We start from the raw sequence: 12994 nt of genomic DNA, 5'->3' as shown, positions 1-12994 counted from the left end.
CTGACCTGCCCATTCCGTATACAACTCAGTCCCGAAGTTCTTTCGGTATTGGTATCGTTGGCGTTGGCATCGCACAGAAAATAAAAACTATAAACTCCGATTGTATATTTTAACTATACAAAAAATACTGTATGCCATGTTCCGTTCCGTTCCAACAAACATAAACACATCGCTCCAATATAAACCAGACCGAAAATACCCAGCCGATCCAGCGATTTATGGATTAAGGGGTCGCTGTTAAGTAACTGCCGTGCCGTGCCGTGCCGTGCCGTGCCGTGTTAAGTAATCCTCGCCCTTGCTCCTTGTGTCTCTCGTGTTTCGTACTACGTTTTCGTAGTTGGGTTTGGAGTTCCTGGAGCTGCTACTACGGCCGCCTATGACCAAGGCTGCGTGGACTGATGGGCGGCCGTCCAACAACTATCTGCACTGACCTTGGCTGCGTTTAGTTGTTGGGCTCCTGCTTGTATTGTTATTGTCGATTGTTGACCCCCTCCGGATTGTGGACACCGCCGCCGCCGCTGACCATGCTGTGCTCCATGTTCTTGACAATCACGTAGTTGGTAATGTGATTGATTGCCTCGTCCTGGAGCCGCTCCGGCCAACGCTTCATGTACGACTTGATGAAGTCGCTGAACGTGTCCACCTTGTCCGGTGTGTTCTTGTGCGTGTCCACAATGTTCTTCACAATATCCACAAACTTGTCGTAGTCCTCGTGAGATTTCTTGATCTTGTTGTAGTTGGCCACGCCGCCGTTGGTGTTGCCGCCACCGCCGCTTGCCCCGCTGCCGCCCGCAGCATTCATCTGCTGCTCCATGTTGTTGTCCGCGAGGCGAGCGGATGCAGCGGCAGCCACCGCTGCCACGGCCGCCGAGGAGGCCATGAAATTGTCCACGCTGCCCGTGTTCGGCGGTGGCTGGGAGTGGTCCATAAAGTGGCGATGCATGCCGTACTCGGTCCTAGAATAGACGATCAATAAATAAGATTCGGAAAAAGTATGTTCGTAGACTCACTTATAGAACCCCTCCGTGTTGTTGCTATTAAACTCTTGCTGAGACATTGGATTCTTCCAAACTGGTGACTCGGATGTGGATGGTAAACTACTAGTATTCGAGGCACTAGTCATGCGTTTGTCTCTGTGGAAGATCGTATACCCATTAGTTCCCATTCGATATCCAGGCAGCATGGTCATTGCTTACTTGTAACCTGTGTGAGCGGCCAGACTCTTGAAAACATCATCCACTTGACTGTAAAACTTCCAGGTGCTGATTATGCCTGTTGTCTCGAAGGTCTTCTGTTCCTGTCGATATCGCTGCGTAAGATTGTTGACTTTGAAGTGCACCTCCAGTGCGGTAACAGGTACGCCCAGGGACGTTAGCTGCTTGGCCATAGCCACATACAGATGGCCATTGCGTTTGATGGTGCGCAGCTCATAGGCGCAGACTTTCCATAGTTTGATTAGCTCTAGTACCCCACTATCCTCCCATTGTCGACGCTTTTTGTTGAATTTTTCATACTGCAAGAGACACAGGTAAAAAGGCGCACATCCAGGAGAAGATTCTGCTGAGATGGGAGGAGAGTACTCACAGGCATTTCACATGGGTCTCACTGCCGACAAATGGGATTGCCCAACAAACTGCGTATGCCAGCTGGACCAGGACATGAAGCAGGACTTATCTAGTAGGCTGGCATATTGGACACGCGCATCCACTCCTGCAACGGCAACACAAATATTCATAAATTAACACATTTTAAAGCATATGGAATATTTATATAATTGCGGGAAAATCTCATGCAACACCGTTTGTAAGGCGAATCTTTAAAGGTTGCGGGAGGACGAGAACACCTACGCCTCCCCCAACGAACGAACTAACGGGACTTGCCTGCGCAGCACTATAATAACGGATTTTTAATTATCATTAAGCCGGCACACACACATTCACACATATAAGGCCCGCACACAGGCCCACAAAACAGCACACAGACATAATACGCAATCCGTAAACAAATGCAAATATAGGAAGAGAGACACTAGCTGTAAATTGCATCCACCAGACACAAGAGGTGAAGTTGACGCGACGTTGGCTGAAAGCGAACTGACGCGGTTATTCCAGTATACTGCTGCTACCAGAGAAGAGATGAAGATGCTACATGCCACACAACTTTGACGCCGACGCCGCGGCACTTGCTTTTGCTTGGAGCCCCTGCCAGTAAAAGTGTAGTTGTAAACGCTGGAAGCGAGGGAGGGGGCAGGGGAGCAATTTGATGGTTACTTTTCTTGAATACACACACACACAACTTTTCCCTTTGCAGAGATACACACACACATACACATAACATCCAATTTTTTTGTGACTCGATTACGGCCCCAGTGCATTCTTTACTTATTCTCCATGAGCAACCGATTGCCGGGGGATGGGAGGGGGTGAAACAGCACCAACACAACAACAGGCAGGCAGCACAAAACACAACTTGATTATAAGGCAAATAATTAAATTTTAATTATCTTCGAGAGGGAAACACACGAAAAACGACGTATCTGGTAGTACGCGCAGCTCTCGCTACCAACACACCAACAAATAATGATGTTCTCTGCACAAGCGAGACAGCTGCAGAGCAAGCAACATGGTGTGAGCGGGCCAGCTATAGTGTGTAGGGTTTTCGTGACAGTGTGGCCAGGCAGTGGCAAAACAATACGTTGGAAATTGAAAGGGCCCGAAGAAAAGAAAACATATATTGCATGTAGAGGGCACTATTCCGTTTGGAATCGTAGATAATGGTAGTGTACTCGCCCCCAGCCCCCGCCATGTGTGATTTATCTAGCTGGATTTTGAGGCCTGGCCAAGCGCAATTTATCTTGTGTCTCAGTCGGCAGCTGGCTGCTTCCCTCCTACTCTCCCAACCTACCAACCACGGCTCGTTAAGGCTGGCGGGCTACAAAGCAAACGCATTATCATCATCATCACTGGCTATGTGCCCCCCTGCTCCCCCTCTCTCCAGCACCATCAGTGATGATGCGCAACTGCTTTTGTTGGAGCATAACACACAAACACACACACGCATACACCAACACATGGCTGTATTTGCCGGTCATCATCATTAGGTTGGAGCGACAGCAACGGCAGCGGCAGCCCCAAATGCGAACGTCATTAGCGCCGGGCTAAATAACAAAAAATGATAATGTTGCTGCCGCTGCTGCTGCTGTTGCTGCCACAGTGTAATCATCATTAAATTGCACATCGTAACGTAGAAGCCGAGGGTAGGAAGAGGAACGGAGGCAAGAACAAGGTCACAATCAGATTTTCATCTATTCACATTTATTCTACTTCTCCTCCTATGAACTCCCTTGATTCCTATTCGGTGGCCAGGCTGAAGGGAGAGCCTGGTATGTGTTGCTCCCCCCACTTGGCCGCCAGCGTGTAATCCCCAGGATCCGACACTCGATACGTGACCCGATGGATGTTGCGGCCCAAATGCTTCACCAGCAACTCGTCACAGGGTCCCCGTGGTCCCAAGATGCCCACGAAGAGCATGTTGCTGCCGGCCTGGCTGCAGTCTACGGTGAACTCGTTCCGCTCCAGACAGCTCACGTGGGAGAGTCCCAGACCACGGCTCTGCACTTTACTGGCATCCGACTGAATGATGGTCACGGCTGAAAGACAGACGAAGGTTACTACTGTAGGATACACACTCGGTTGGGACCCACCTTCTGGACTGCTGGATTTCGTATCTGTTGACGTCTCGGGAGCCCCCGCTATGGCCACAATGATGAAGGGAGACCGCGGCAGAGACACGGAGTTGCATTTGACGTGCACCTTGTAGAGTCCTGCACCGGAGGATAGTTTGCAGTCGATCTGAAAGCGCTCCGGGTCTAACTGCTGCTGCTGCACAGCCTCCAGCTGGCCGCTGGGACCCTCTACCCGCACGTCAAAGTTTCCCTTGACACCGTTCCGCTTCAGGATGAAGCTGATGGAGCTATTGGTGCGGACAGCGCCGCTGGGAAAGTGCAGCAACTGCGCGCGACTCGCGTCGGTCAGCTCGGGGGCTATGTAGACTCGTGGCGGCTCCGTGGGATACGCATCTGCGGGGGAGTATATAAATAGACGCCTCGCATCGATGTTTACTTCCTCATCGGTCGACTCACCAGCATCGGGCGTGCGCTGGTAGCGCCCAAAAATACAATCTTTCTCCACACACGGCCCCTCCAGCCCACCACTTGCACTCGCAACCAGAGAGGCAGAGGCCGCTGAATTGGTATTCAGACGCAACTCCTGCGACGCTTTGAACATGCCGCAATTGACTCTGTGGCAAATCTCTTTTTTACGGCTTTGTAAATATTTTCCGGATTGTAATTGGCGTGTGGACTGCCCTGTGGCTGCTCCTTGGCCCGACTGAGTTCAGTGCGCTCTCCCATCCAATGCTAATACGAAGCATGGAAGAGTCTTCCTCCTCCTCCCACAATCGCAATGGAATTGCTCTTAAGATTTTCGATGCTCAGTACATTCTCTCGCTCTCGCTCTCGATTTTGATCTGTTGGTTCTTTCGAACAGAACACGCGCCAAAATGCAAATGTTTATGAGATTTGTTTGCCGGGCAGACTGCCAAGTCTATAGGAGTCGGAGAGAGCAAACTGCTGGGATATCCATTCCTAGACCACATATGATGCAGGGAGATTAATTTGAGAGGCATTACCTCTGAAATAAATTCACTAATTGAGATTATGTTAGAAGAGAATTATGTCAAAGAGTTCTTAATGCAGAATTTGCCTATTCAAAAAGTAGAGGAACTATTTTATGCATAGATCTTAAAGATGGGGGATATTGATTGATATCCTGGAGAACATAGGTGTCGGATGAGTAGATGAGAATATGCTCATACTATAGATGTGAATATACACCCAAATCCACCCAACAATTTAAGCAAAGTTAAACATTTTTTATACCACTCTGCAGGGAATTTCAGAATTTTCAATTATCGATGTGCAATCGCTCTTTGGCTTAGGTTCGGTTAAACTTTTCTTCTTCAAGAAGATAACTACAAATCTAGGGATCTGTCAGGAATTTCCTGTTCCTAACCGAAAGTAAATCCCAATTTAATTGGTCTTCTATGCAGATCGACCGCATCCGATGGGTAACCAAATAAATGCGAAACCCTTTCCTTCTCTAATAAGTTTTTTCTTTTAATCAGCAAGTAAAATTTAACATATAACAAATTTAACATCTCATGTGATCCGAGTGGGAATGTGGTGGAGGGGATAGGGTGTCACCTTTTTGGCATCTCATATGTGCTGTTTGATGTCAAAGCCGTTCTGCAGATGCTGATACAGATGCGGATACACGGCCATGTCCGTGTTGCTGAGATTTCCCGCCTCGTACAGAGTGGCATAGACCTAAGAGGAAGGAAATAGCAAAATGCAAATAGCAAGAGGCAAGTAAGGCATCAACTTACACTCTCGGTAATACGCAGCGACCTGATCGCCTCGGAGCGCATCTGAAGCCAGGTGTGACGCAGTCTTTCCTCCGCATCGGAGATGAAGCCCGGCACCCAGTGCTCCTGGAGGCGGTAGAGCTGAACGCGGTTCTTCTCGCGCACTGCACGTGGCAGGAGAACGACCTGACGTTTGCGCTTGTCAGTCTTGTTGCGTCCATTCAGCATCATATCCTGCTTGGCCTTCTTCTCCTCGATCTGGAGGCGCATCTTGCGCGCAAGATCCTCCCGCTTCTTGCTGGCTGCCGTCTCGGCGAAGATGGACACCTGGTTGGTCTGGCCATAGAACTGGCTGTAGTACTCGGCTTTGGTGGCTTCAACGGGCGGCATGATCCGGCGGAAGTTGCCCATGTGACTGTCCTCCCAGGCAATCTGTTGGGCCAGCGAATCCAACTCCTCCTCGGGCTCCACCTTTGTGTGGCTGCCGTCAATCTTTGGCTTGCCAATGGAGGATCCACCGTTGGCGCGTGGACGCTGCAAACTGACAAGGGGAGTAGTAAATGGATCATCGGACATGGAGTTTCAAAGATTTTCTTACGTCTCGCCCTTTGTCTTGAGTAAACGCTGCTTGACCCGCTTGCGGTCCTCTCGCATGATCTGCCTCTTGTCCGCCAGCACAGCGCTGACCAGACTGAGCGTGTCCCGGATGAGAGGACGCTTAACCTCGCGATCCACCTGCTCGTTGGTGTGAAAGCTGGGCGAGTGGTTCACCTCCAGAATGTAGGGTTTCAGCTTCCAGTCTACCAGAATGTCAAATCCAAGTATCTCAAAGCAGGCCTGGATCTTGTCGTGGCCTGGGAAACAGGCGTGGTAATTGTGCTTCAGCACCGGCCACGCACTGAGCACCGTCTTGATGATCACATCGTCCACGTTCGTCCAGAACTCCTTCACGTCGTAGTTGTGTCTGCTCATCCAGTTGTTGATGGCGCTCAGCTTCCGCTTGCTGCCGCAGTCATCGTTGTCGCACAGCTCGTAGTGGCTGTTCCGCTTGTTCACCGAGTAGTTGGTCAGGTGCATGTACAGATCGGTGGTGTTGCCCGACGTGGGCTCCACGTACTTGTTCGTGGCGAACCTGGCCAGGCCCTCGTTGTACACAAAAATGCGCAGCGGATCCACCGATGTGATGAGGGTATAAACCCGCAGATCGAACTTGTAGCCATCGATTAGCAGGGGCTGCGAGGGGATTAGCGTTAAGGTTAGCTATAGATCGATGACTGGGTTACCCACTCGATGGACGTAGGTCTGGCAGATGAGCCGCTCGTTGGCTCCAATGGTCTTCAGATCGTTGGTCAGCCAAATGCCGCGTCCCTGTGCGCCCGAATCTGGCTTCAGGATGAAGGTGCGCTTGTGGGTCAAAGCATAATTCATGGCATCCCCATAACTGTACACATAAAGTGGGATTACTTAAGTATCAAACAGGAGGGGGCGACACCTTAACTTACTCCGCTGGCAGCATCCAGGTCTTGGGAAAGATCTTGTAATCGTGCGGATAAACCTTGAACATGCGATTGAGATTCCTGGATAGCAAATCCTTGCGACAGATCTCAATCATGCCGGGAAAGTGATTGATTTGCTGAAAGCGCTTCATGTTCTTAAACAGCTCCACGCCGGGGAACGAGTCCGACCAGAGAATGTTCCACAGTTTGGTCTCCTTCACCAACTTATAGCCCAGCGTCTTGGATATCTTGCCGATCATTGCGTAGCGGGAGTTGGACACACAAATGGCGCTCTTGGCCTCGCTTATGGAGCTGGCATCAACGCGTGAGTCCTTGCCAGCCAGCTGCCTCGTGCACGACAGCCGATAGCACTTGTCGTTCAGCTGGATGTAGCTCTGTATCTCGTCATCTGGCTGCAGTTCCTCGTCAGCGGGACTGGAGCAAACAGTGTCCTTGCCAGCTGTTAGACGAGTGCCGGCCAACTTCTTTTTTGTTTTGGTCTTCTTAATGCGGCGGCGTGGTGAGATGTGACGCCGGGGGGAGCTGGACCACTCGAAATCAGAGTCATGGCCAGGCCGCTGCTCACTGAGGGCCATGTCCAGCCTCACGCTGGTGCGCTGCTCACGATCCTTGCGGATCTTCTCCTTCGAGAAGCGTCGCAGCTCCTGAATGCGTTTGTAAAACTTGGAATTTTTCAAATTCATTGCCCGAAACGCACGAATTAGACTTTAAAGAATGAAATGGAGAATTTCTGGGGCTAAAGCTAAATAATGTAAAAAGGGTAAAAAGAGGTCTCTATCGATGGATGGACCGGCCGGAGCTCCCTCACAAATAAAATTCAAACTACTTTGAGTATTTTGTGATGTGTTGCTAAATAATAAATGGCTCTCAGGTGAACCACAACTGACGCTAAAATCAAATGCTCTTCCTTAAAAAATTATAAAATACGAGTAACAATAATCTTTGATCTTGGATCAAAAGTCAATGCGGAATGGCTTGAATCTGTTGAGTACACCGTTCATCGATGGTCTGTCCTGCGTCTCGAGTGCTGTGCATTGCAGGCCCATCTCGATGGCACACAGGCACATGTCCAGCTCCTCGCCCAGCGGCATGGGCAGATGCTTGTCGAGCAGCTCCAGGCGATGCTGCTGCGACTGTGCCCAGTTCTGCTTGACATAGTGCAGCAGATCCTGATGATGGTCGTTCTTGGGCAGGCGATCCGTCACCTGGCGCCCGGTGAACACCTCCAGCAGCACAATCCCAAAGCTGTACACATCCACGCCCGTGCTGAGCTGCTTGGAGTTGCGGAACTCTGGTGGCAGGTAGATTCTCGTGCCAAACACTTTCTTCACCTGCATCACAGCGTTTATGGACTTGGGTCCCTCGCGGGCCAGTCCAAAGTCCCCGATCTTCGGCTGCAGGCACTGATCCAGCAGAATGTTGGCGGGCTTAATATCACCATGGATGAGGGGCGTATTGCGTGCCGTATGCAGAAAGTAGATGCCTCTAGAAAGGTGAATGGAAATACGGGTTAAATCAACTGGTGTTCGACTGGGGACTTACTTGGCTGTGCCATGGCAAATGCTGAAACGCTGCATCCACGTCAGCGCCGGCAGCGGTTGCTGCGACTTGTGCGCCCGCAGGCGGTTCTCCAGCGAGCCGCCCTTCATCAGCTGATAGACGAGGCAAGGTTTGTCGCCATTGATGCTGTAGCCGTAGAGGGCCAGAATGTTGTCGTGTCGAATGGTGTTGAGGTACTTCAGCTCATTGTAGCTCTGCTGCAGCTCCACCTGGTTCTTGTCGATGTTGGGACTGCGGTAGTTCATCACCTTGATGGCCACGTCCAGCTGCTTCCACTCGCCCTTGTACACCTCCCCGAATCCACCCTGGCCGAGGCGGTTCTCCGGACACCAGCTGTCCGTAGCACGTTCCAGCTCCAAGTAATCGATCTTCAGCAGGGACTCGGCCGCTCGTTGCACCGTGCTGATGTGAATGTTTCCCAGGGATTCTAAGCTGGGAATTTCCTCGCTCATTGTCGATGTCGTTGTGCGATTGTTGTTCGAATTGCTGACGCCTGAGGAGGAGGGAAAGGGCGGGCCATTGTCTATTTTCGAGTTGGAATCAGGCGGGGCACGCAAGTCACTGATGGTGGGCAAGCTCCTGGGAATGTACTTGTGCAGATCCTCGCTCACATAATCCTTGATCATTCGCATGGCATGGTGCAGCTTCAACCTGAACAAGGGATTGGGGTGAGGATTATTATAACTTTCTCTACACCGGATCGTCACGGCACTCACTTTTTGAACAGGGCAAACAGGCTCTGGACTGTGTGATTGTATTGGCCCCCCCAAATATTCATAAACTCGTTTGATGGGGAACGGCCGCGGTCTTTCTGGTGTCTTATCTGCTCCACCTGCTCCGGGTAGAGCTTGACGGCCGTGGCCAGCTGCTGCCACACATCCAGGGAGTCCAGATGAACGCAGAGCTGATGACGCGCGGACACGGGAAGAAGCCTAATCAGTAGGGTGTCGTCTTGGTGCGACCTGGACCTGGTCCTGTTGGCATTTCCATGGGCCGCCTCGGCGGTCTCTGAGCCGCTCATCATGCACTTGTGGGCTGAATAGCTGGACTTCGCTGATTCATGCAAGAGTGGGCTGCATTCGAACGATGCAAAGGGGGAAATTCCGTGATAACCTGTTGCACACTCTGGAGCGGGGGCGGGAGTCGAATAAAAACAAACACCATCAGGGCTGGAAAACCAGCTATGGCCATCTGACCGCCTGGTCACACTCTTGAGAGTGAAAAAAGTGCGAAAATAGCTATATTAATTGATTAGAAGTGATGAGGTTCCTAAATTCATACATTTCCTACCTTGTATACGGAACGGTTAACACATTGCTGAACAGTGGTCTTTTCATTATATGAACGCAATCATTTATTTACGCAATCATGATCAATCAAGTGGTTCAATCATATTCAGTCAAGACTTTTAAGTTTTTCAATCATGGCCTGCCAATCATAGGCCATAAAGCCGAGCATCCAACACCTCGGAACCCTACAATTCCTGGCTATCTCACGAATTGTGATACTTTTTTTACGATATATTTTTAAAGGTTGTGCGGCATATTCTCGATAATTCCCCACGGTCACACTGTTAATCTGTCATCTCTCTCGAACGCATCGTATTTAATTTTTCTGCTAATTTATTATTAATTTAAACCTAATTTGCGCACCAAACTGAAGTGAACAGAATCAAGCTGGCGGAGAAAAAGGTCCAAATGGCTTTATGCCAAACCTCTGTGGTGAGTGAAGACAATGGAGAGATAGCTGTGCTATACCAGTCCATATGGGGGGAAGAATTCTTGTCGGCAGACCCTTCTGGGGCAACCACTCGAATTTGGGTGCCGCCATATGGAAGAAAAGCAGCAAGGAGTATTGGGGAACCGCTTCCCCTTATCCCCAAGAAAGTGAAAGTTTTCTCCTGAGCATGAGCACGACGAACCGTTAGTGCAGCGCCAATGCAATGGTATGCCAGGTCTGTGTGCGTGCATGTGTCAGTCCGCTGTAGATGTAGTGGTGTGGGTAGGTGTCAGTGCCTTGCAGTTTTTTTAGGCGCTCACCTCCCACGTTCACCCAAAGAAAGGCGTAGGTGTTTTATGTTTTTTGGCACATATCGGAGTACCCCCCGTCAAAGAATAACTTCTTCTGTCACCCTATCGGTGTGGGGGCGGCCCCGTCTTATCGCCCTGATAAGGTGCTTGCGTATGTTTCTCCATTACGCGGGTACGAATGAGGCAATTCCCAAGCATAGTACGACAAATATTAAATACAGAGCCGGAGTCAGTCAGTACAATGCTCCTTCTGCGATACCGGTACGAAATTACACATTAATTTGAATGTTCCACTGTCTGTCTGGTGCGGCAGTCGGTGTGCCTGTGTGCATATAAATAATTGTTTATGTATAACGAATTGAATTAAACATGCCCAATGCATTTTATACACTCCACTCCCTTTTTCAGCTGAAGGTCTATCATGCCGTAATCGAAGATGTCATCACAAATGTGAGGGATGCCTTCCTGGATGAGGGCGTCGACGAACAGGTGCTGCAGGAGATGAAGCAGATTTGGCGCAACAAGCTGCTGGCAAGTAAGGCCGTAGAATTGACCCCGGACCCGAGCGAGGGTGGCTCCCATCCACCGCCAATAGTGGCCAACAATCCAAAGGTAAGCAAGGTGTGTGATCGTTGCCTCGCCACCGCCGATGTGTGATTCTGTGCGTCCATTCCCGACATTCTCGTTCGTATGTCTAATTCTGTACTGTATGTTAATGTTCTGTGTCGTCAACTGCTGCACTCTGTCTGTGGAGAGAGAGAAAGAGAGAGATTTCCAGACTAAGATCTCTCTTGATTTATCTTCCCTATGTCCTCCAACAACAACTGCAAAACAACGCTACATCGACACCGCCATCGACTAATGCGCTGCTTTTCCTAACTGCTGTTCCCATCAACATGATCACGAACGCACCAACCCCCCACTACATGTCACACACACATCTGTCTTATCTATCTATCTACAAAAACATTCGCATACGCACATGCCTCAACTGCAGAGCACCAAGGTAATGCCAAATGCCTTTTTGTCTGCCAGTGAGAGTCAGTCTCCCCCCCAACAGAACACTAATCCTTGAATCACTTGCAGGCTGCCAATGCCAAGGCCAAGAAGGCCGCCGCAGCAACTTCACAGAGCAGTTTGCCGGCTTCGTCGATGGCGGCCAAGTCGCCCGGTGCCGCTGGTGGTGGTGCTGCTGGGAGTGGCCTAAAGAACGGACAGATGCCCATCAAGCAGGAAGTCACTTCACAGAATCCTCCGCCACTGCATCCCACATCGGGGGGATCCATGCCCCAGAGACAGCAAGCAACCGGAGGTGGACAGACACCCATTCCAATTGTGGCCTCGCTGGACCCCAATCGCATTATGCCCGTGAATGTGAGAGCTCTAAATGACATTTATCTCAAGTTCTGGTACGACCTATGATTCGATTTCAGATTACACTGCCATCGACGGCTGGTTCGGGCAGCTCGGAATCTCGTGTTCTCACCATACAAGTGCCCGCATCGGCGCTGCAGGAGAATCAGCTCACCCAAATACTTACAGCTCATCTGATTTCATCCATAATGACGTTGCCCACCACCCTGGCCTCCTCAGTGCTGCAGCAACATGTAAATGCGGCCCTCACCAGTGCCAATATACAGAGTAGGTCTACTCATATATCCCTTCTCGTGGCTAGTGCTAATCCTGTGATGAATTTACCAGAAAATATGGGTGCTTCGAAGCAGTTGGATGGCGCCCTGGACTCGTCCGATGAGGATGAGAGCGAGGAGAGTGACGACAACATCGACAACGACGATGACGATGATCTGGACAAGGACGATGATGATGATGTGGAACAAGAGGATGCCGCCGAGGAAGAGCCCCTCAACAGCGAGGACGACGTCACCGATGAAGATTCTACAGAAACGTTTGACACAGATAACGTCATCGTTTGCCAGTACGATAAGGTACTGGAATGGCAAATATATCTTGATTTTTATACATATTTATTATACAAATTCTTTGCCCTCCTCGTAGATCACTCGTTCCCGCAACAAATGGAAATTCTATCTCAAAGATGGCATTATGAACATGCGTGGCAAGGACTACGTGTTCCAGAAATCCAACGGTGACGCCGAATGGTAAACGGAGTTGAGGAGAAGCTGATCTAAAAGCAACGGCAGCAATGTTGATAAATACTACAAAAACAAAATAGAAAAGACACGAAAACAAACAGCCTCATCCGCACGAAACACAGACAGACACACACAGAGAGCATGACCAAGCGAAGATATATTTAAATATTATATTATATATATACTATTAGAGAGTGGAGAGTGGCTCCCCCAAAGGAGAGTGGCCCCTAAAAATCTAACCAATCCGATTCACGATTCACATGTATTACACGCAGGACAGAGAATCGCATTAATTTTTGTATGAATAAATTATGTCTACACACTTGTGGCATCAAATCTACCAGTTGTC

General features: G+C 49.9%; 5 protein-coding genes across 10 annotated transcripts; 1 reads left to right on the top strand and 4 right to left on the bottom strand.

Annotated features, from left to right (window-relative positions):
- Positions 1-90: 90 nt before the first annotated feature.
- Positions 91-2564, bottom strand: LOC117583365. Of its 2 annotated transcripts, none has more exons than XM_034271644.1 (5): positions 2382-2564; positions 1585-1710; positions 1197-1513; positions 1011-1133; positions 91-956 (listed from the first exon to the last, which is right to left on the bottom strand). In XM_034271644.1, exons 2-5 carry the CDS (start codon positions 1588-1590, stop codon positions 470-472), a joined length of 933 nt encoding a protein of 310 aa, XP_034127535.1. In that variant the 5' UTR covers positions 1591-1710; positions 2382-2564; the 3' UTR covers positions 91-469. The 2 variants fall into 2 exon arrangements, with proteins under 2 accessions (XP_034127535.1, XP_034127534.1); XM_034271643.1 differs by lacking the exon at positions 2382-2564 and adding an exon at positions 2329-2347 and having other exon boundaries at positions 470-956.
- Positions 2565-3292: 728 nt separating this feature from the next.
- Positions 3293-4375, bottom strand: LOC117582957 (filamin-B). 2 transcript variants are annotated; one of them, XM_034271067.1, is made up of 3 exons: positions 4142-4375; positions 3704-4078; positions 3293-3649 (listed from the first exon to the last, which is right to left on the bottom strand). In XM_034271067.1, exons 1-3 carry the CDS (start codon positions 4284-4286, stop codon positions 3351-3353), a joined length of 819 nt encoding a protein of 272 aa, XP_034126958.1. In that variant the 5' UTR covers positions 4287-4375; the 3' UTR covers positions 3293-3350. The 2 variants fall into 2 exon arrangements, with proteins under 2 accessions (XP_034126958.1, XP_034126957.1); XM_034271066.1 differs by having other exon boundaries at positions 3704-4375.
- Positions 4376-5155: 780 nt separating this feature from the next.
- On the bottom strand, positions 5156-7791 carry LOC117583243 (tubulin polyglutamylase TTLL13P). Its single transcript, XM_034271466.1, has 5 exons — positions 6927-7791; positions 6712-6865; positions 6023-6657; positions 5446-5965; positions 5156-5386 (listed from the first exon to the last, which is right to left on the bottom strand). Exons 1-5 carry the CDS (start codon positions 7622-7624, stop codon positions 5276-5278), a joined length of 2118 nt encoding a protein of 705 aa, XP_034127357.1. The 5' UTR covers positions 7625-7791; the 3' UTR covers positions 5156-5275.
- On the bottom strand, positions 7765-9665 carry LOC117583244 (serine/threonine-protein kinase pelle). The gene is made up of 3 exons (XM_034271467.1): positions 9218-9665; positions 8484-9152; positions 7765-8426 (listed from the first exon to the last, which is right to left on the bottom strand). Exons 1-3 carry the CDS (start codon positions 9523-9525, stop codon positions 7895-7897), a joined length of 1509 nt encoding a protein of 502 aa, XP_034127358.1. The 5' UTR covers positions 9526-9665; the 3' UTR covers positions 7765-7894.
- Positions 9666-10067: 402 nt separating this feature from the next.
- On the top strand, positions 10068-12988 carry LOC117583757 (transcription initiation factor IIA subunit 1). Of its 4 annotated transcripts, none has more exons than XM_034272284.1 (7): positions 10068-10222; positions 10940-11152; positions 11529-11537; positions 11618-11905; positions 11965-12172; positions 12233-12477; positions 12548-12988. In XM_034272284.1, the coding sequence occupies exons 1-7, from the start codon at positions 10199-10201 to the stop codon at positions 12653-12655; spliced, it is 1095 nt and encodes a 364-aa protein (XP_034128175.1). In that variant the 5' UTR covers positions 10068-10198; the 3' UTR covers positions 12656-12988. The 4 variants fall into 4 exon arrangements, with proteins under 4 accessions (XP_034128175.1, XP_034128177.1, XP_034128176.1 ...); XM_034272285.1 differs by having other exon boundaries at positions 10069-10222; positions 10940-11143; XM_034272286.1 differs by lacking the exon at positions 11529-11537.
- Positions 12989-12994: the final 6 nt, after the last annotated feature.

The sequence above is a fragment of the Drosophila guanche genome, unplaced genomic scaffold (genome assembly GCF_900245975.1).
Source record: "Drosophila guanche unplaced genomic scaffold, DGUA_6, whole genome shotgun sequence".
NCBI lineage: Eukaryota > Metazoa > Arthropoda > Insecta > Diptera > Drosophilidae > Drosophila > Drosophila guanche.
Note: the sequence above shows the minus strand (reverse complement) of the source record. Positions and strands in the feature narration are given on the sequence as shown.

Bases quoted from the DNA above. Each gene is read 5' to 3' on its own strand.
- LOC117583365 (XM_034271644.1), bottom strand. The intron at 1,134-1,196 runs GTAAGCAATGAC...GATCTTCCACAG, and splicing joins GCCGCTCACACAGGTTACAA to AGACAAACGCATGACTAGTG. The intron at 957-1,010 runs GTGAGTCTACGA...CGTCTATTCTAG, and splicing joins AACACGGAGGGGTTCTATAA to GACCGAGTACGGCATGCATC.
- LOC117582957 (XM_034271066.1), bottom strand. From the start codon at position 4,286: ATGTTCAAAGCGTCGCAGGAGTTGCGTCTGAATACCAATTCAGCGGCC. The intron at 3,650-3,703 runs GTGGGTCCCAAC...TCTGTCTTTCAG, and splicing joins GAAATCCAGCAGTCCAGAAG to CCGTGACCATCATTCAGTCG.
- LOC117583243 (XM_034271466.1), bottom strand. From the start codon at position 7,624: ATGAATTTGAAAAATTCCAAGTTTTACAAACGCATTCAGGAGCTGCGA. The intron at 6,866-6,926 runs GTAAGTTAAGGT...TTATGTGTACAG, and splicing joins ACCTGGATGCTGCCAGCGGA to TTATGGGGATGCCATGAATT. The intron at 5,966-6,022 runs GTAAGAAAATCT...TCCCCTTGTCAG, and splicing joins CTCAAGACAAAGGGCGAGAC to TTTGCAGCGTCCACGCGCCA.
- LOC117583244 (XM_034271467.1), bottom strand. From the start codon at position 9,525: ATGATGAGCGGCTCAGAGACCGCCGAGGCGGCCCATGGAAATGCCAAC. The intron at 9,153-9,217 runs GTGAGTGCCGTG...TCCCTTGTTCAG, and splicing joins CTGTTTGCCCTGTTCAAAAA to GTTGAAGCTGCACCATGCCA. The intron at 8,427-8,483 runs GTAAGTCCCCAG...TCACCTTTCTAG, and splicing joins ATTTGCCATGGCACAGCCAA to AGGCATCTACTTTCTGCATA.
- LOC117583757 (XM_034272284.1), top strand. From the start codon at position 10,199: ATGGCTTTATGCCAAACCTCTGTG. The intron at 10,223-10,939 runs GTGAGTGAAGAC...TCCCTTTTTCAG, and splicing joins CTTTATGCCAAACCTCTGTG to CTGAAGGTCTATCATGCCGT. The intron at 11,906-11,964 runs GTGAGAGCTCTA...ATTCGATTTCAG, and splicing joins ATCGCATTATGCCCGTGAAT to ATTACACTGCCATCGACGGC.